Source organism: Sus scrofa, chromosome 15, assembly GCF_054392235.1.
Source record: "Sus scrofa isolate SSC_HxYL_T2T_F1_AM1 chromosome 15, Sscrofa_HxYL_maternal_Yorkshire_Landrace_v2.0, whole genome shotgun sequence".
NCBI classification, from domain to species: Eukaryota; Metazoa; Chordata; class Mammalia; order Artiodactyla; family Suidae; genus Sus; species Sus scrofa.
Window position 1 is genome coordinate 47,300,886 of NC_139397.1, and position 18,202 is coordinate 47,319,087.

General features: G+C 52.0%; 1 protein-coding gene across 16 annotated transcripts in view; it reads left to right on the forward strand.

The window, feature by feature from the left end:
* The first annotated feature begins 4,923 nt into the window (after positions 1–4,923).
* The window catches only part of CLN8 (CLN8 transmembrane ER and ERGIC protein), a 38,108-nt gene continuing 24,829 nt past the window's right edge, over positions 4,924–18,202 (forward strand). For 6 of the 16 annotated variants that reach the window (XM_021074640.2, XM_021074636.2, XM_084998191.1 and 3 more), the window contains exons 1-3: positions 5,818–6,028; positions 11,257–11,896; positions 16,301–16,591. In XM_021074640.2, the coding sequence (XP_020930299.1) occupies positions 11,354–11,896; positions 16,301–16,591 (834 nt within the window). In that variant the 5' untranslated portion in view covers positions 5,818–6,028; positions 11,257–11,353. 16 annotated transcript variants of the gene reach the window in all.

Consider the following 18,202-nt stretch of genomic DNA (forward strand, 5'->3'; position numbering starts at 1 on the left):
AGAGAAGACCTGGGGAGGCTGGTGATCATCTGGTTACCGGTGGCCTTCAGGCTGGGGTGCATGGCAGAATGCTGGGGTCCAGCTCCTTCACCACTCCTTTGGCTCAGGGACTTTATAGAGGACGTGAGAATTGGGAGTATTTCCTAATTGTGGTTTGTGGTCAGCTGATCTGAAGTCACAACTTTGTCTCCACATCTGACAGCACAGACACTGGGGAGGACAACTGGAAAGAAAACTCTCGGGTGAGCTTTTGTCTGGTGATTTCACAAATGTGCCGTCTTAATGTGTTACTTTTTTTTTTTTTTTTTTTTTTTGTCGTCTTCTGGGGGGCCACACCTACGGTATATGGAAGTTCCCAGGCTAGGGCTAGAATCTGAGCTGCAACTGCTGGACTTCGTTATAGCCACAGCAACTTGGGATCTGAGCTGCGTCTGCAACCTACGCCAGAGCTCACGGCAACGTCAGACCCTTAACTCACTGAGCAGGCCAGGGATCAAACCTGCAACCTCATGGTTCCTAGTCTGATTCGTTTCTGCTGCGCCACAATGGGAACTCCAATGTGTTACTTTTTGGATCTGCCTACCTTACAACATCCTACCTGACATTTTAGAAAATCTAAATTCCCTTTTCATTCATATGCCCATGTATTCGATTTGTGTGTCAGTCACATTGTGCTTTGTTTCAGGGAGGCAGGGTGAGTTTGGAACCTGTCAATTTGTTTCTAAATTGAGGGGAAAGATCAAGGGAATTAATCTCTCTGTGGATAAGAACTCAGAACTGCTCAGAGTTGCACTTGGCCCTCCTGGTCACCTGAGTACCTCGGGTACCAGTTCTGGCGACGGAGTTGGACCAGCCAGTTTGGGGGAAGGGAAGGGCCACCTGGAGGGAGCACAGTGCCTCCCTGCAGTCACAGTTTGGAACTGGGGCACTTCCCCTCCCAACCCAGCACTGCTGACATTTCTTCTAGAAAGGAAGGCCACCCAGGCCAATCAGGAGGCCGGGGCAGGGCTCCCAGCTGTCCTCCCAGAGACAAGAGGGGCAGGAGAGCCAGGCACAAATCTCACCCCTGGGACTCACTACAAGTGCTTCTGCCAGAACCTGCAGGGATTACTGGCGCCCCTGCCCCCCAGTACCTACAGGGCAGGACCAGAGTAGTGCCCCACACACCCCCCCTAATGCTTGTAACTGTGAGTCAGACGCTGCTGAGCCTGCAGAACCAGCCCCGGGGGGCGTGGCTTCCTGCCTGGCTGCCTCTGCCCCACCTCCACCAGCCGAAAAACCAGAAATGTCCAAATTTGACCCTGCTGGGGCTTGTCTAGGTGAAGGTGCACTTTGGAGGACCCCACAGGCAGGACCCCACAGGCAATCTGGCTCTGCAGCCCTTGAACCAACTTAACCTCCTCAAGGCATTTTTCAAACTCTGGTTGTTATGGTGATATGTTTAAGGATTCTTTGTGTGCCAAGATAATTACAGTCATTAGCTTCAAGGTCATCATTTGCAACAGAGAGAATCCTGGCCTGGCTCAACTAACGTTGACCTAGCAGTAGCCTTGATGCTGCAAGAGACTTTAGACCAATTTCATCTTTTCATGGTTGTGGCTTAGAGAGGTTAATCAGCCCTTCCAAGGTCACAAAGCCAGTGGGAGTAAAACCTGGCAAGAGAGATCAAGATCCCAGCCCAAGACCTGAGCACATTTTGAGACTCTTGGACCCATGCCACCATGCTTTATGGTTCAAAAATATGGTTTTTAGAAAAAGAAATGGATATAATGAATACTCGTAGAAGCAATTGATTCTAAGATATATTTGTATACGATGTTTTTTTCCTTCCAGGAAGCTTTCATTTTGCCAGTTGTTAAGGTTCCTGACACCTGTTACAGCACCTTGCAGCAGCTTTTAGTCAAAGCAGCACTGAGAAAGGTGTAGGGACCAGCGCCACGGGGGCCTGCAGTGGGGAAGGGAGACTGTGCTGACCTCCCGACACAACAGGGACAAGTGGAGATCACAGCCAAGGAGCAGGATGTGTGTTTGGAGTGGTGGTGGATGGGACATGCCTGGGAGGAAACACCAAGGCCAGTGGCATCCTCACTGGACAGACTCAGCAGGATTCTCGCTGAAGGCAGGCCCAGGTGATAAAACATGGAAGGTGGGGTGAGGAATGTGATCAGATATCCTGGGTGGGGGATTTTGCTGAAGTAGAACTAAGTGTTCAAGGACAGACTCAAGGTTAACTGCTGAGGACGGAGAGAAGCCCAGCTGGTGCTGGGTCCGAAAGACCCTGATCATTGGCACTGAAGAAACCCGGAGCACCCCGGACTTGTTCCTGACCCACTGTCCCCAGGTGGTGAGCCTGGTTCCAGTGCCTTGAACTGTGGTTTGGAAGCCCAGTGTGGGGACATTCCTGCTCCAAAAGCAACTGCATTCCTTTGGGAGAAACACCTGGTTTACTTGTTTGTTTAGCTGGTTTTTTGCTGTGGCCACGGCACATGGAAGTTCCCTGACCAGGGACTGAACCTATGCCACTGCAGTGACAATCCTGGATCCTTAACCCACTGAGCCACCAGGGAACTCCAAGAAACACCCGGTTTAAAACTGGAGGGAGGGAGCTTCCTGGTGGCCTAGTGGTTAAAACACTGGTTGATCCCTGGCATGGGAACTTCCACATGCTGTGGGCTCCACCTAAAAAAAAAAAAAAAACTGGGGAGACCCCTCCCTCCCTGACCGACTGAGAATACAGTCATGTTGCTTGGTTCTTAGAAAGAAACAAGCAGAGGCTAGAAATCACATTACTTCTCTGCTAATGTCTTTTAGAATCTTTTCTTTTTTTTGCTTTTTAGGGCCACACCTGCGGCATATGGAGGTTCCCAGGCTAGGTGTTGAGTCAGAGATATAGCTGCCGGGACTACGTGCCACAGCCAACAGCAACACCAGTCTGCAACCTACACCACAACTCACGGCAAAGCCAGATCCTTAACCCACTGAGCGAGGCCAGGAATTGAACCTGAAACCTCATGTTTCCTAGTCAGATTTGCTTCTGCTACACCACAACCGGAATTCCCCTGTCTTTTTCTTAATTAAACAAACAGTGAGCATGTGTTACATATATATATATATTTTTTTTTTCTTTTTTTTGTCTTTTTGCCTTTTCTAGGGCCGCTCCCACAGCATATGGAGATGCTAGGGGTCTAATTGGAGCTGTAGCCGCTGGCTTATGCCAGAGGCACAGCAATGCAGGATTCGAGCCACCACAGCTCACGGCAATGCTGGATCCTTACCCCACTGAGCAAGGTCAGGGATCGAACCTGCAACCTCATGGTTCCTAGTTGGATTCATTAACCACTAAGCCAGGACAGGAACTCCATGTATTGCTTGTATAATCAGAAAAAAAGATGCCATCCCTGGCCACTTCCTCTAAAATGTGCATTCAATCCTCTTCTCCAAGACCTCAGGTGTAGAATTCCATAGCTCAGGCTCCTCTTGAGCATCTGTAGGAAGCAGGAAGCAGGAGTCACTTAACCTTACTCACAGGAACCTCCATTTCCTTATCTACGAAGTACGGGCCCGTACAGCTGAGGTGTGAGTGAGCTGCCTACTGAGAGGGCTCAGCTTGGCGGCAGCAACATGGAGTGACCTCGCTGTCAGGAAGGCCTGGAAGAGGAGGGGACAGAGCCCTGGCCAGGTGACTCAGGAGGTCAGCGACCAGGTTGCAAACACAGGTGCCTCATTTTGGGTGCTCAAAGCAGGAATCGGGGTGCATTTCATTCAGAGTCTTCTCCGTTCCATTGGGTTATTGATCACCAGTTATACCTGTAATTTTTGAAAAAATGATTGCTTTCATCACATATTTTAAAGGTAGCAGAGCAGGGAGTTCCTGTCATGGCTCAGTGGTTAACAAACCCAACTAGTATCCATGAGGATGCGGATTCGATCTCTGGCGTTGCTCAGTGGGTTAAGGATCCTGTGTTGCCTTGAGAGGTGGTCACAGACGTGGCTCAGATCTGGTGTGGCTGTGGCTGTGGCGTAGGCCGGCAGCTGCAGCTCTGATTAGACCCCTAGCCTGGGAACGTCCATATGCCGCAGGTGTGGCCCTAAAAAGACAATAAAAGAAAATAAAAATAAAAGTAGCATAGCAGAAAAATACAGTCCTTGAACATCTTAACCTAAGCTGAGAAATTTACTGCCAGCATGCTAATCAGGTCACCACTTCACCTTTCTGAGCCCAGTTCCTCATTTGAAAGGCGGACCTGGTCACAGCATGCACAGAGGACACCAAGAGTGAGGGCAATGACTGGGGAAGTGGCAGCACCTTGAGCACCAGATCTCTGTTTCTACAGGAGACTCAGGATTTAGCTGAACCTTGATGAGAATCAGAAAATCAGAAGATACAATCATTGTTGATACTTTGTTTTCAAGAGGTGTTGATAATTTAAACATCTTATTTCATCCTCAAATTCTCTTCACCACTGGGAGACTTTGGGAAGGGGAAGCAACACAAAACAAGAGTGAGTCTCCAGAGCTGTCGTTTTTAATCCAACTCAGTACATTTACTGTGTGTCTCTCATATGGTCTCCCTACACCAGGGTGGGTGTAGGGAGGAAAGAAGGCTTTCCATGTGATTTCCCGTATTTTCAGCAGATGTGTGTGAATCATGGGTGATTCCCAAGTGCTGGGGATACAGGAGTGACAGGCACATTCCCAAGTGCTGGGGATACAGGAGTGACAGGACCACATTCTCCTCCCATGCTGCTAACATTTTAATCAGAGGACACAGAAAATAGCTAAAACAAACCCATGAAAATACAAAGTGTCCAGCGGTGATAAGTTCAGGAAAGAAAGAAGATTCAGGGTGAGATCAGGGGAGGGCAGGCTGTAGGGACACGTGAGCATTAGGCTGGCCTGGGGTCAGGTCTGCATCTACTCTTCACACCTGAGGTCGGAGCTCAAGCAGGTAGTTTCAGCTGGTGGATGTGGAGCCCCGGGCTCTCTGAGTCAGGCCTGGAGAGGGTGCTCCTGGCTGTCTGGATCCTGGCACCTACACCCACTAGTGAACTCTAGGACCCCAGCGGCACCTCGCGGGTGCCCTGCACATGGGCTATGGGCTACCCCAGGGGGGCTGGCAAGGCCTGACTGCACCGCCCACAGTACGCGCTTCACAAGCTGTCAAACAGCTAAGGCCTTTTTTACACTCTGCAGACAGGTGAGCCACGCAGCCTGCTCCGGGTGCTAATGCGGAATCCTCCCACCGTACCAGCCGGCGTTGTGATCCTTTCCGGTTCACAAATGCGGATTCTGAGCGCAGGGTTGGCGTGGTGGGAGCAAGGCTGACAGGGGCAGGAAGCGAAACTGCACCTGAGGCTCGTTCCGTGGCCCTGGGCTGGCCTCTGCAGAGGTGCGGGCTGGGTTGGACCAATGTCACCGCCGGGAAAGGGCGGCCTCCCGCGGACCTTGGCAGCCGAGCTTTCAGGGGGCTCCGTGGGGTCTCCTAGGGTCCTCCGCAGGGTCGTCCCCGCGGGCGGTGAGTTCAGAGGCGTCGCCGAACCTGGGGGCCCCGGGACCCCCGCGAGCTCTGGGTGGACTCGGAAGACTCCTTCCTGGTTTAGCACCGCTCCGGAAGGGTCGACCTGGGACGGGAGGGGTAAGTCCCGGGCCAGCTCACGGTACAGGCCAGTGAGGAGGGGCGGCGAGTGCAGATCCGGCCCCCCTCCCACAGTACAGCCCGCGCCCCCCCCGGTATGGTACAGCCCACTCCCCCCCCCCGCGGCTGCGCCCTTGGTAGCGTCCGGCCGCGGTGCGTTTTTCCCCATCCCGAATGCGCATGCGCGGCGGCTTGGGCGCGGGTCGTGACCCATCTTTGTGCAGGTGGACGCTGGGCGCTGGTGGGTGTGTGAGTCTTGTCTGCTCCTCATCTTGGACCGCAGAACCCCGCGTCCTCGCGCGGAGGAGCCCCGCGTGACCACGTCTGGCCTGCGGTGCTTGGAGGCCTGGGCTGACTGTGGGCCGTGGACCGGTCCGGCCGCCCGGTCCGCAGGTGAGCGGGGCAGGGGGCGGGTCACGCCGTCTGCAGGTGAGCCGGGCAGGTTCAGGTCGGTCTGGCGCTCCGTCGACAGGTGAGCGGTGGAGCAGAGGCCAGTTCCGCCCGTGTACCGATGAGCCGCGTGGGGGCTCGATCCGAGCGGAGTGGGAGCCAGTCCGGGCCCCGGTAGCAGGGGTGCAGCCGGCTGGTCCACCTGGGAGCTCAGCCCCTTCCGAGAGTCCAGGTCTTGCACGCTGAGGGACTGGTCAACGAGCGTCTTATCCCTGATTATTAGAGCTGAGCAGTAAGTTCCTGGGGTGACTTCAGAGATGTTCACTGCAGAGTGGTCTGTGCACAGACTCCCTCGAGAAGAGGGTTTACAAGAGAACTGTGAACATCATGCTGAAAAGAATTAGGCGAAAGGCAGCGTGTATGTTTTTCATGAAGAAGAAAAAAAACGTAAAAGCTCACATTTGGCAAGAGGATTGACCCAGCACCCCGCCCCCCCAATATAGTAATAGTGTTTAGAGCTGGGTAGGAGGATTACTAGGTTTGAATTTTGTATTTTTATGCTGGTTTATATTTTCTGAATTTTGTTTATTGAGCATGTTGTTTCTTTAATCTTGGAAAAAATCTTTTTGAACTGACGAAGTGTAACTCTCAAAATGTTAGAAACATCTGTCCAGCTGATAAGGAGCACATGTCAGTTTGCATTATCTGACTGAGCAGGGATGCCACTGGAGAGCAATGAGCCACAGCCTTTGGGATTTTACCTTCTTTGGGCCAAGAGGAGAGCTTTTGTGTCTTGTCAGTGTTGCCAGGTTAACCTCATAGACTGAAGTCTGGGCCTGTCTCACTGTTGTCTCTCCTGGAAAGTCAAGTGAACCCTCAGGGGTTTGTAAGCAGCAATTCAGCATGACATAAAACAGCATGAGTTCTCCTCTTTTTTGGGCAATATTTCCAACTTTTGTATCAGTTTAGCCACCAGTGATCAGAAGGTGCTCATAGATGCTTCTTTGTCAGAGCTGGGGGGCCCTGGTGGCCAGGGTCACATCCTGGGGACCCTACTGCCTGGCTACTGTAGTGCCGGGGCTGACACTCTAATAAATTTCAAAAAAATCGCCTGGTCTGGTGCAATAGAAGCCACTAAACCTTATACAAAAAAGAATGAGAGGAAGTTTTTGTAAATAGATCTTATAGAAAATGGGACGTGGGGAGTCAGGGGACAAGGCCTCCCCCCCCGCCCCCCCAGGGAATCACCTCCCTCATGGCCACAGTTCCTCTACCTCGACCTCCGAGGTACTGGGATGGTGAGCTTCGAAGCCACCAGGATTGAAGGAACAGCGTCATCAGTGCTCATGGGTCTGCGGCCGTGTCAGGGAAGGCAACAGTGGCCCCAGGTGACAAGAAGCCCTCAGTCTGGGGACTGGGGGGAGGCAAGCCTGCAGCAGCAGGACAGGGTGACCCCAGGGTACCCTGTGCCAGGGAAGGAGAGGGGTCTGGTCAAGGGGAGTGGGCACTGGGGCTCTGCCCTCCCACCTAGTCTGTGCTGCATCCAGAGCAGGGCCTGGCTCACCCTGGGGGTGCCACCTAGTCCAAGGCAACAGCGCCTCCGCTCGTCCCTGAAGAGCCCCCCACCCAAGGCCTGGCCCTGTCCCCTCATGCCTCAGGTGGATCAGCTCACTCCTGTGTCCCGGAGACCCATGGGGACAGGTCAGACCCAGAACCTCTGTGCTGCAGCGGTGTAGGAAGGGGTGTAACCAGGAGGATTAAAACAGATGGGAATAGGGCGTGTTTATAGGGTTTAAAGGGTGACAAGTGTTGGGTTTTTATAGGGAGTTGTTTCTGTTTCTTGATGGCCCTGGGGTGGTGGTGGTGGGGTGTCCCTGCTTCTGCTCTGGCTCACCTGAGTCTTTGTTGCAGTGTTGGACCTTAATCCATCTGCATTTCTTTCTCTAGATAAGACACTAAAAGGTTAACTCTTCAGGAAGGTTACCTTGAAGTGTTGTGGACCCAGAAGCCAGGCTGAGCTTTCTCTGTGGGGAGAATTTGAAAGGCTGGTGTTTCGTCCTGGATTTCTGGGTCCTGGGAGCAAGTCCCCCATTACTGCCTGGAATGCTTGCACCACGCCTGCTGCCCTCCCCCCTTGGTCCTTGGCTCTGCATCCCATCCTTCCACCCTCATCTCAAGCACACACTTCAGAAGCAGGCAGACCCAGATTGGGTGTCCGTGTCCTAGTTTCTCCCACGTCCTGTGCAGCCGCAGGCTGGTGAGTGGGCCCTTGTGTGCAGCCTCGCTTTTCCACTTTCCTTCCCCTCCCAGCCCCCCTGCTGCACCCCCAGGACCCCTTGTGCTGCTTAATGGAAGGCAGGGCAGTCAAGGAGGGGAGATGGAGAAGCAGGGTGTGTGCTGGTCCTTTTTCAGGGTTTATCTCCAAGATAATCAGAATTTTTTTTTAATCTGACATTAATTAATTTTTGTCTTTTTAGACCTGCACCTGTGGCATGTGGCAGTTCCCAGGCTAGGTGTCGAATTGTAGCTACAGCTGCTGGCCTACAGCACAGCCACAGCAACACGGGATCTGAGCCGCCTCTAGAGTTAGCCGCTGAGCCATGATGGCAACTCCTGACTGACATTTAAATCCAGGAATTCCTGTTGTGGTTCAGTGGTAAATAACCTGACTAGTATCCATGACAATGTGGGTTCAATCCCTGGTCTCCCTCAGTGGATCTGGCGTTACCGTGAGCTTCGGTATAGGTCACAGATGTGGCTTGGATCTAGTGTTGCCAGCAGCTGCAGTTCCAATTCAGCTCTTAGCCCAGGAACTTCCATATGTTGCAGGTGTGGCCCTAAAAAGCAAAAAAATAAAAAACTACCTGCAGCACACAGGAAGCCCCTTGCAGGCATTCAGGTGTGCCTGGTGTAGGACAAGGAGGCCACTACACCGCCCCTCCTTAGTCCCAGGACCTTCAGCAGGGGGGCTAGAGGTCATGCCTGGGCACCTGGGTGCTCCAGGGTAGTGAAGCAGGAGCCCAGAGGCAGTCCTGGCCTGGGCAGACTCCACAGTATGGGAAAACAGGCAGACCTGCAGCAATTTAATGCACCCAGACCAGAGCTCTGAGGTTTTGATCATGTTCCCCTCCAGGGCCCCACTGAGTGGCTTCTTGATTTGAGGCAAAGAACCCTGGGCTCTCATTTGTAAATTGGAAACACATTCTTCCCCATTTAATGGATCCAGTGGCCTAATTGAACGTGCCTGACACAGATGCTTCTGTTGGTAGCCCCTACCCCCCAGGTACTGATGGGTGGCGATCATCCCTGTAGTCAGGCGCTGGGCTCCTGTTTCCTTAGCGTGTAAATAGTGGATCCAGGATCAGAACCCGCTGTTCTGGTCTCGATTCTTTGGTCCCAAAGCCCTGAAGTCCGCTTAACTCCAAGCCTTCCTGAAAGGGCATCTGGACCACCCCCACCCCCCTAGGAGCTCCGATGGAGCTTTTCAGAGTGACAGGGACCCTCCCAGTTCAAGGCAGAGGTTCCACGGAAGTTGGGTGTCTGGGCCCAGAGCAGACTGATGCAATCATGGCAAAATGGGAACTGGTGCCTAGACCTCATGAGGGCCGTGTGGAAAAGGACAAGAAGTTTTAGGAGGCGTCTGTGTTTCAGCAGAGTTTACGCTTTGCAGCAGCCCTCTTAATGGGGTTAAAGTCTTGGTGGTGACGCTTCCCTTCTGCCCAAGACAAAAATCCTTCCCTTCTCACGTGAAACCTCCCGTCAACTTCACGGTGCCTGCACTATGGGCCAGCAGAGAGCGGCCACATGGGGGAAACTAGCTTGTTATGGGCCACTCAGGAAAGCGTCAGGGGGCAGAAGGCAGGACATGGGGGTGTTGAGGCCCCAGCCTTTACTGGTGTCTCCAGGGCAGGGGGAACACGTAAGACTGGCCAGCTTTCATGGTTTTGTTGGGCTCTGGGTGACAGGGGTGTCCCGAGCTGCCTGGCACCTGTCCTGTGGGATTCAGGCAGAGAAATGTTGCCTCCTGGGGGTTGGCATGTGTCACAGAGGAGCTGCTGGCTGGGAGGGGCTGTTGGAACATCGCACTTGACAAATAACGTGTGTGTGTGTATGCACAGTGCACACATATGTATATGTACACACATGTATATGTGCACACATACATACATGCATGCACATAAATATAAGCACACGTAAGCACAAGCACACATGCATATAAGTACACATGTGTAATTAGTACCTGTATACTTATATATGTGTAGGCACATGGATACACAGAGCCAGAGCTCTTGCAGCCTCTTCAACTTGTGTTACACTTGATCTGCGTTCAGACTGAGTTCAATTGCATTTTGAGGCATGTGAGTAAGCTGGAGTCTTGGTGTCATGGGCCTGCCGTATGAACTCTTTGGATGCAGAAATGCAGTGGGGCCATGTGGTAGAATTCTTGGTGGCCGTGCAGTTACCCTCACGGGGAGTGGGAGTGTTATGGAGAAACAGGAAAACACTTGTGTGATTGTTCTGATTCTGTGATGTCATCAGAGGTGGGAGGTGATGGTCACAGCCATGCCTTTGTAGTTTGTGGTACATGTATGGACATACACGGTCTGTGGACATTATCTGCATCCTCAGACTGGCCATGGGCTGTGCTCCAAAGGGTTGCAGGCTGTCAGCCCTCTGCATGGGTGCTGGTCTTGCAGCTCATGGTCCAGTGAGTGGTGGTGGCCCCCAAAGCACTGAGTTATTTGTAGCTGTGTAGACTTGGCCTCACGCCCCTCCCCCAGGAGATCCATGTTTGGGGCCCTGAAGAGCTGTGGGGGTAGGAGGCTCCAGGTGGGCAGGACCCAGTAGGGGCACAAGATGGACAGCATGTTGGCCCTGCCCTCACAGAGCTGTCATCCAGCACAGGGTAGGGTCAAAGGAGCGGGCAAGCCCCAGCCACCTCAGGTTCTAGAAGCATGTGATCCTCTTCTTGTACTTTGTCTTGGAGAGTCGTGGGCGTCACCACTGCCTGTGGGACATCCTCCTGAGTCTGTGTCCATGCCTGTCTTTAAGCCCATTTGTTCTCCCATCCTGTTCTCAGATGTTTCTTTGCTTTGTGTATATCTCTGGCTATGGACCAGCATGAGGTACAGGCCTATTGCCCTGTCTCATGATTTGTTTTTAGGGCATTGAAGTGGCCTTCGGCCCAGCTCCCATTCACCCTACAGCTCATGACTCTTTTCTTTGTCCAGATCAAAGACAGTCGCATGAGGATCCCAGAGGCCGTGGCTCTGACCGCTCTTTCTGGGACCAGGCACAGCGTGGGACCGTCAGACAGGACCCAGCACCATGAGCCTTGGGGGTGTGGCCGACCCAGCAGACAGTGTCTTTGATCTGGACTATGTATCCTGGAAGGTCCGCTTGGTGCTGGTGGTCGCTGGCTTCACCTTCTACCTAGGCGTCTTCGTGGTCTGCCACCAGCTGTCGTCTGCCCTGAATGCCACCTACCGCTCCCTGGTGGCCAGAGAGAAGGTCTTCTGGAACCTGGCGGCCACACGTGCAGTCTTTGGTGTCCAGAGCACCGCTGCAGGGCTGTGGGCTCTGCTCCTGGACCCCGTGCTCCAGGCTGACAAAGCGCTCGGCCAGCAGAACTGGTGCTGGTTCCACATCACCACCGCGACTGGGTTCTTCTTCTTTGAAAACGTCTTGGTTCACCTGTCCAATGTGCTCTTCTGCACATTCGACTGGTTCTTGGCCACCCACCACTTCTTTGCCTTCCTTGGGTTTCTGGGCTCTGTGGTCAACCTCCAGGCTGGCCACTATCTGGCTATGATCACGCTGCTCCTGGAGATGAGTACGCCCTTCACCTGCGCCTCCTGGATGCTCCTGAAGGTGAGTGTCCCTGCACCGTCTGGGTTCCTTGGCAGCAGGAGGTGAAAGGCTGAGTTAGTGCCTGTTTAGTGCCTGTGTTCCTGGTCCTTATGGCCTCTGCTGTAGAAGTACCAGCAGCTGGCCTAGAGCACGCAAGCCATTTTGGTTGAACTCCATTTTATTAATTTTAAACAACTCTTTCAGGCTTCCAGCCCCATCACACAAGAAGGCTCAGTGGTCTTGTGTCTGACTCATGAGACAGTATTTGTAAGAAAACTGGATTTTTCTTTCTTTCATATGCTTTTGCCAAAACCAAAGTAATATATATGTCAATGTACATATCTTTTTAAAATGCTCATTTCATGTATTTTCACATGTAACCTGAGATTCCCCTCGCTTGCCCTTGGGTGCACAGCGCCTCACTGTCGACATGGGGATGGGTTGTGCAGAGAGGTCTCAGGAGCTTCCTCGTCTTGTGTGATTGAAACTTCATGCCTGCTGATTTGTAACTTGGCATTTCCCCACTCCATCCCCTGGCAGCCTCCATCCACCCTTTGATCCTGTGAATTGGACTATTTCAGGTGCCTCCTATGAGTGGAATCAAGTGGTGTTTGTCATCTGTTTCTGGTTTATTTCACCGAGTGTGCTCCTGATCCGTCCGTGTTGTTGCATGTTGAAGCATTTCCTTCTTTGCTCAGGCTCAGCAGTTTTCATCCTGTGTAAAGCACATCTTCCTTATCCTCTCCTCCATCAGTGGACCCTTAAGGTTGTTTCACGTCTTAGTTATTGTGAATAGTGCTGCAGTGAACACGGGCCACTAATGTCTTTTCCAGATCCTGATTTTAGTTCCTTTGGATAAATACTCAGAAGTGGGATTATTGGATCATAAGGTAGTTCTATTTTAATTTTTTTTTTAATTTTAATTTTTAGCTTTTTAGGGCCACACCCATGGCATATGGAAGTTCTCAGGCTGGGGGTCTAATCCGAGCTACAGCTGCCGGCCTACACCACAGCCACATGGGATTGGAGCTGCATCTGTGACCTATACCACAGCTCACAGCAACGCCAGGCCGGATCCCTAACCCACTGAGCGAGGCCAGGAATCAAACCGGCATCCTCATGAATCCTAGTCGGGTTAATTAACTGATGAGCCACAAAGGGAACTCCAGTAGTTCTATTTTAAAAAAAACAACCCATCCACAGACTGTTTTCCACAGCAGCTGCACCATTTGATTTTATTAGGATTATTTTTTTAGCCATACCCATGGCATATGCAAATTCCTGGGCCAGGGATCGAATCTGAGTTGCAGCTGTGACCTACACCACAACTGCATTAATGTCAGACCTTAGTCCACTGTGCCCCAGTGGGAACCTTGCTGCACCATTTTATATCCCCAGCAGTGCAGAATTCCATTTTCTCCACATATACACCAGCATTTGTTTTTGTTTTTTGATGACGTTCCATTGTGCATGTAATCTGCATGTCCCTGATGTCTGGTGATATTAAGCATCTTTTCGTGTATCTGTTGGCCATTTCTGTGTCATCTTGGGAAAACTGTTCAAGTCCTTAGCTCATTTTAAAATCTGATTCTTTGTTGTTTTTAACTATTGAGTTGTAGATCTTTATATATATTCAAGATTAATCTCTTAATAGATATGTGGTTTGCAGATATTTTTACCTTTTCACTCTGTTGTTTCCATTGTTATGAGGAAGCTTTTTAGTGTGATGTTGTCCCAGTTGCTTATTTTTGTTTCTGTTGCCTGTGCTTTTGGTATCAAAGTCACGAAATCATTGTCAAAACCAATGCTGTGAAGCTTTCCCCTGTGTTTTCTTTGAGGAGCTTTGTGTCTTAAATTTCAGCTTTCAATCCATTGCAAGCTGATTTTTGTGTAAAGTGTGAGATAAGAGTTCAGTTCCATCCTTTTGCATGTAGGTGTCCAGTTTTCCCAGCAACTTTAATTGAAAGGACTACCCTGTTCCTGCTGTGTTTTTGGTACCCTTTTGAAGATCAGTGACCGTGTATATGTGGATGTTTTCTGGGTTTTCTGTGATGTTCCATTGGTCTGTGTGTCTGGGTATCAGTTCATGCAGGGTGATTTTTTTTGGGGTTTTTTTTTTTTTTTTTTTTTTTTTTTTTTTTTTTTTTGCTTTTTAGGGTCATACCCATGGCATTGGAAATTCCCAGGCTAGGGGTCGAATTGGAGCTGGAGCTTCCCACTTACACCACAGCTCACGGCAACGCCAGATCCTTAAGCCACTGAACGAGGCCAGGGATCAAACCCACATCCTCAGGGATACTAATTGGGTTTGTTACTGTTTGCACCACAACAGGAACTACTAGTTCATGCAGTTTTGATTTCTGCAGTTTTATGATGGTTTGAAATCAGGAAGTGTGGTGCCTCCAGCTTTGTTCTTCTTTCTCAAGATTGATTTTGGCTCTTTGGGGTCTTTTGTGGGTTCATGTGAATTTTAGATTGCTTTTTCTGTTTCTGTTACAAATACCGAGAGGATTGCATTGACTCTGTAGATCACTTTGGTGACCTTCCTAGTGAGTTTTTCAGTTCCGTTATTGTGTCCCTCAGCTCCTTGATTTCTATCTGGTACTTTTTTTTTTTTTTTTACATTTCCATCTTTGATGATGGCGCACTTTGCTCAGGCGTGTTCCCTTGACTGCAGTGATTGTCCTTTGACTGTTACTTTAATTAAGCCCAGGTACATCATTTGACTTCACTTCAGAGTTCCTAGATCTGAAGCATCTTTGCCTAATTCTTCATCTTCCATGACTGTATTGGCGTCTGTGCCTTAGACTAAGCAGACGCCTCCCCCATTCTCCTGACTGTCCTCAGCCAGGAGAAATCTCGAAGGGAGCCCAGCAGGGGCCCATGGACTTCTCCCCACCCCTAGCCCCCAGGGAAGGGCAGACAGTCGTGGCTTTTGTCTGCTCTGTCCTGAGCCGTCCACAGCCCAGGCCACCACCTCCACCCACCTCAGCTTCGCTGGCAGGACAGGAGCCAGGGAGCGCCCACAAAGTTGCTGTGAGGCCAAGAAGGCAGGACAGTGAGAACAGGCGGGGCTCATCACCAGGCTGCCCAGGTGAGGCTGGGACCAGGGGCAGCCTCACTGCAGCTGCCTGCAGAGCCCCCAAGGGGACATGGCAAATGCACCTCTGCAGTGACAACATCCTGAGAAAGAAAGGAACCCTAACCTCATGGTGTCACAAGAATGTGCCAGAGTTCTGAGAAAGAAATGAGAAGCAATGGCCAATGCCCTAGGGATGGCCTTGAAATAGAAAAACAAGGGGAGTTCCCTTCGTGGCTCAGTGGAAACAAATCTGACTAGTATCCATGAGGATGCAGGTTCCATCCCTGGCCCTGCTCAGGGTTAAGGATCCATTGTTGCTGTGAGCTGTGGTGTAGGTTGCAAATGTAGCTCTGATTTGACCCCTAGCCCAAGAACTTCCATATGCCACAGGCGCGACCTTAAAAAAAAAAACGAGAAACTAATCTATTGAAGTACCGTGGACTTGCTCAAAAGTAACTTCACAAAAAGTCTGAATCGCCTGCCACTTTTAAACCAGATGTAATTGTGTTCTTTTCTACCATGAGGGATGCTTATGTTACCTGAGCCCCTCCTCCACCTCTATGTTTCCTCCTGCAAGTGCAGGACATGTCCCCACCTGGGGAGGGGTGTAGGATGTGTCCCCGCCATGGGGAGGGTGTAAGGTGTGTCCCCACACAGGGGGAGGGGGTGCAGGATGTGTCCCCACACAGGGAGGGGCTTCCAGGGGTGTCCCCACCCTGGGGAGGGGGTGTGTCCCCACCTGGAGAGGGGGTGCCCCCACCATGGGGAGGGGGTGCAGAGCTTGAAGCTGTCCAGGATGCTCCAGCCTGTGCTGGGCAGAGGGAGCGGGGAGAAGCTGGTGTGCACAGCAACGTGGTCTGAGAGGTGCAGATACCCTGCTGCCGGGCTGTCCTGGTGCCCTCATCCTGGTGCTGATCAGGTCTCTGCCATGAATCCCACTTCAGTGTCCACTGTCTGCTCTACACCACCTTTGAGTTCCCTGTTTGGTTTTAGCTACAATTATATTATTTTAAGGCACATCTATTTTGGCTTGTATGGAAGGGCTTCTGGGAAAAATAAAGAGGGAGCATGTCTCATCCTAAACTCCTCTCCGATCACCCTTCCCCCAGCGTTTGGGGTTTAGTCTGGCACGACCTGTGTGTCCCTCGGCTTTATATTCAGCCAGCATCATCCAGTTACTTGAAATGCGCAGATTTACGGTAGAGAGAGTGTAGTGAGGGGGGAAGGGGTTGAACTTCAGTTTAGGGGGCATCGGGGGTGGGGGGTGCGTTGGGGTCTGGGAAGGGGCGGTGGCCCATCCTAGGGGACCAAGTCTGTGTCCACTGACCCCGCTCTGCCCACAGGCCGGCCACTCAGACTCGCTGCTCTGGAGGCTGAACCAGTGGGTGATGGTCCACCTGTTCCACTGCCGCATGGTTCTCACCTACCACATGTGGTGGGTGTGCCTGGGCCACTGGGACCTCCTGGCCCGCAGCCTCTTCCTGCCACACCTGGCACTCTTCGTGGTGGGGCTGGCCCTCCTCACACTCATCATCAACCCCTATTGGACTCACAAGAAGACGCATCAGCTGCTCAACCCCACGGACTGGAACTTCGCGTCCCGCCACGCCGATGGGCAGGTGCCATCCAAGAAGGTGCAGTAGCCCCAGCGACGCTGACCCCGGCCTAGTGAGGACTGACCACCCCCCGCCCCCCAGGGGCACCAGCCTGGATTTGCCTTCCGAGAGCTTTCTGCCGGTGATGTCACTACCCTCTGTGCCTGTCCCTGGGAGCTTAGCCTGTCTGTGCGGTCACACCAGGAGGGACCATATGGACCGGCCACACTGGAGCCATTTATGTGTCATTCAATAGCCTCATTCTGTTTGCTTGAAGAGAATTGTCTTCAGATGGAAAATAATCGGCTCTGTTGACCGTAAGCCACGTCTCTGCAGTGCCACCTAGTGGCAGGCACTGGGCACTGACCTGACCTGGGACTTGGGGCCACAGGGACTTCTCACCAGGAAGTTCATCCCAACAAGATTTTCTTTCCCTGTCTGTTGCTCAGCTAATACAACAAGGGAGATATTGGTGATCCATTTGTCTAGATTTTAGAGCTGTTTTTAACTAGTTTCCAGTGGGTGCCCAGCCAGACACTAACCCTGTGGGTGGTGTTTCTCTAGGTGTCAGGTCAGAGCAGTGGTCACTTTCCCTTTGAGCCCTGGGCTGGACCCAGCCCCTTGGAGTGGTTGGCTGCAGGCCCTCCTCCCCGGCATCCCAGGCACCCCTTTCCCTGTGTTGCAGAGCCCACGCCAACCCATAGTTCTGTTGACAGATGTATAGACATCTTATTTTTGCCACAAGTGGGCAGTTAAAATGAAGAGTCTATTTATTGAAAGCACCCTTGATTGTATTTGAAAGCCACATGTGCTGGTCGTGAACATCCCACGTGCCTCCCGCCCTTGTGCCCCTTGGAATGGTGTGCGCTGATTCCTGTGCTCTGACTTTGTACGCAGGGCAAGTTATGACACTGAGAGAAGTGAACCAGCCAGGTCCCTGCTGAGACCCTGCCTCCCTCACTGAAGTCCCTGGTCTGTTGCTGCCCACTCTTCCCCTCCCCCAGCGGTGGGAGTGGAGCTGGCTGTTTCCAAAGGGCAGAACATTAATAAAGTGACTGCTGTTGACAGAATCTGAAAGAATGTCAGTCCTTTTTCTGAGTATCCTACCCATCACTGTGGGTGTTTCCTACCTGGAGATACAAAACGTGATGGCAGATCGTCATGTGTTCAAAACTCAGTGTAAGGTTTGAAGCATTTAGCTTAATTTTTCTGTGTCCCTCGCTATGACTTTGACCTTCAGTCTCTGCATCCTGTGTCTCAGGGAAGGTGGTGTTTAAATACCCAAGTTCCCCGGGGTACATGGCCCGCCTGCACCCCCACCCAGGCTTCCCGTGAGGACCCCGAAGGCAGGGGCTTTGGGTAAGAAGGGCCTTCTGCGCCTAGGACGCAGCCCCCGTGGCCTGTATTGCCCAGACAGTTGATGCCCTCCGAGCTGTGGGCGCTTTGTGGGTCTGCCCAGCCTGTGTGAGGATGTGGGCCCAGGTGACTCGCCGGTGGGGCATCAGCCCCCACCGCCCTGGCCTCTGCGCCTGCTGCCCCACCAGCCGTCCCTGCCGTGGCCTATGTGGCTTTCCCACCTGGGATTTCTGGCTTTCTGGCATGAACAGCGCTGTGAGGTAGGCACCATCCATCCATTTACCTGGATACAAG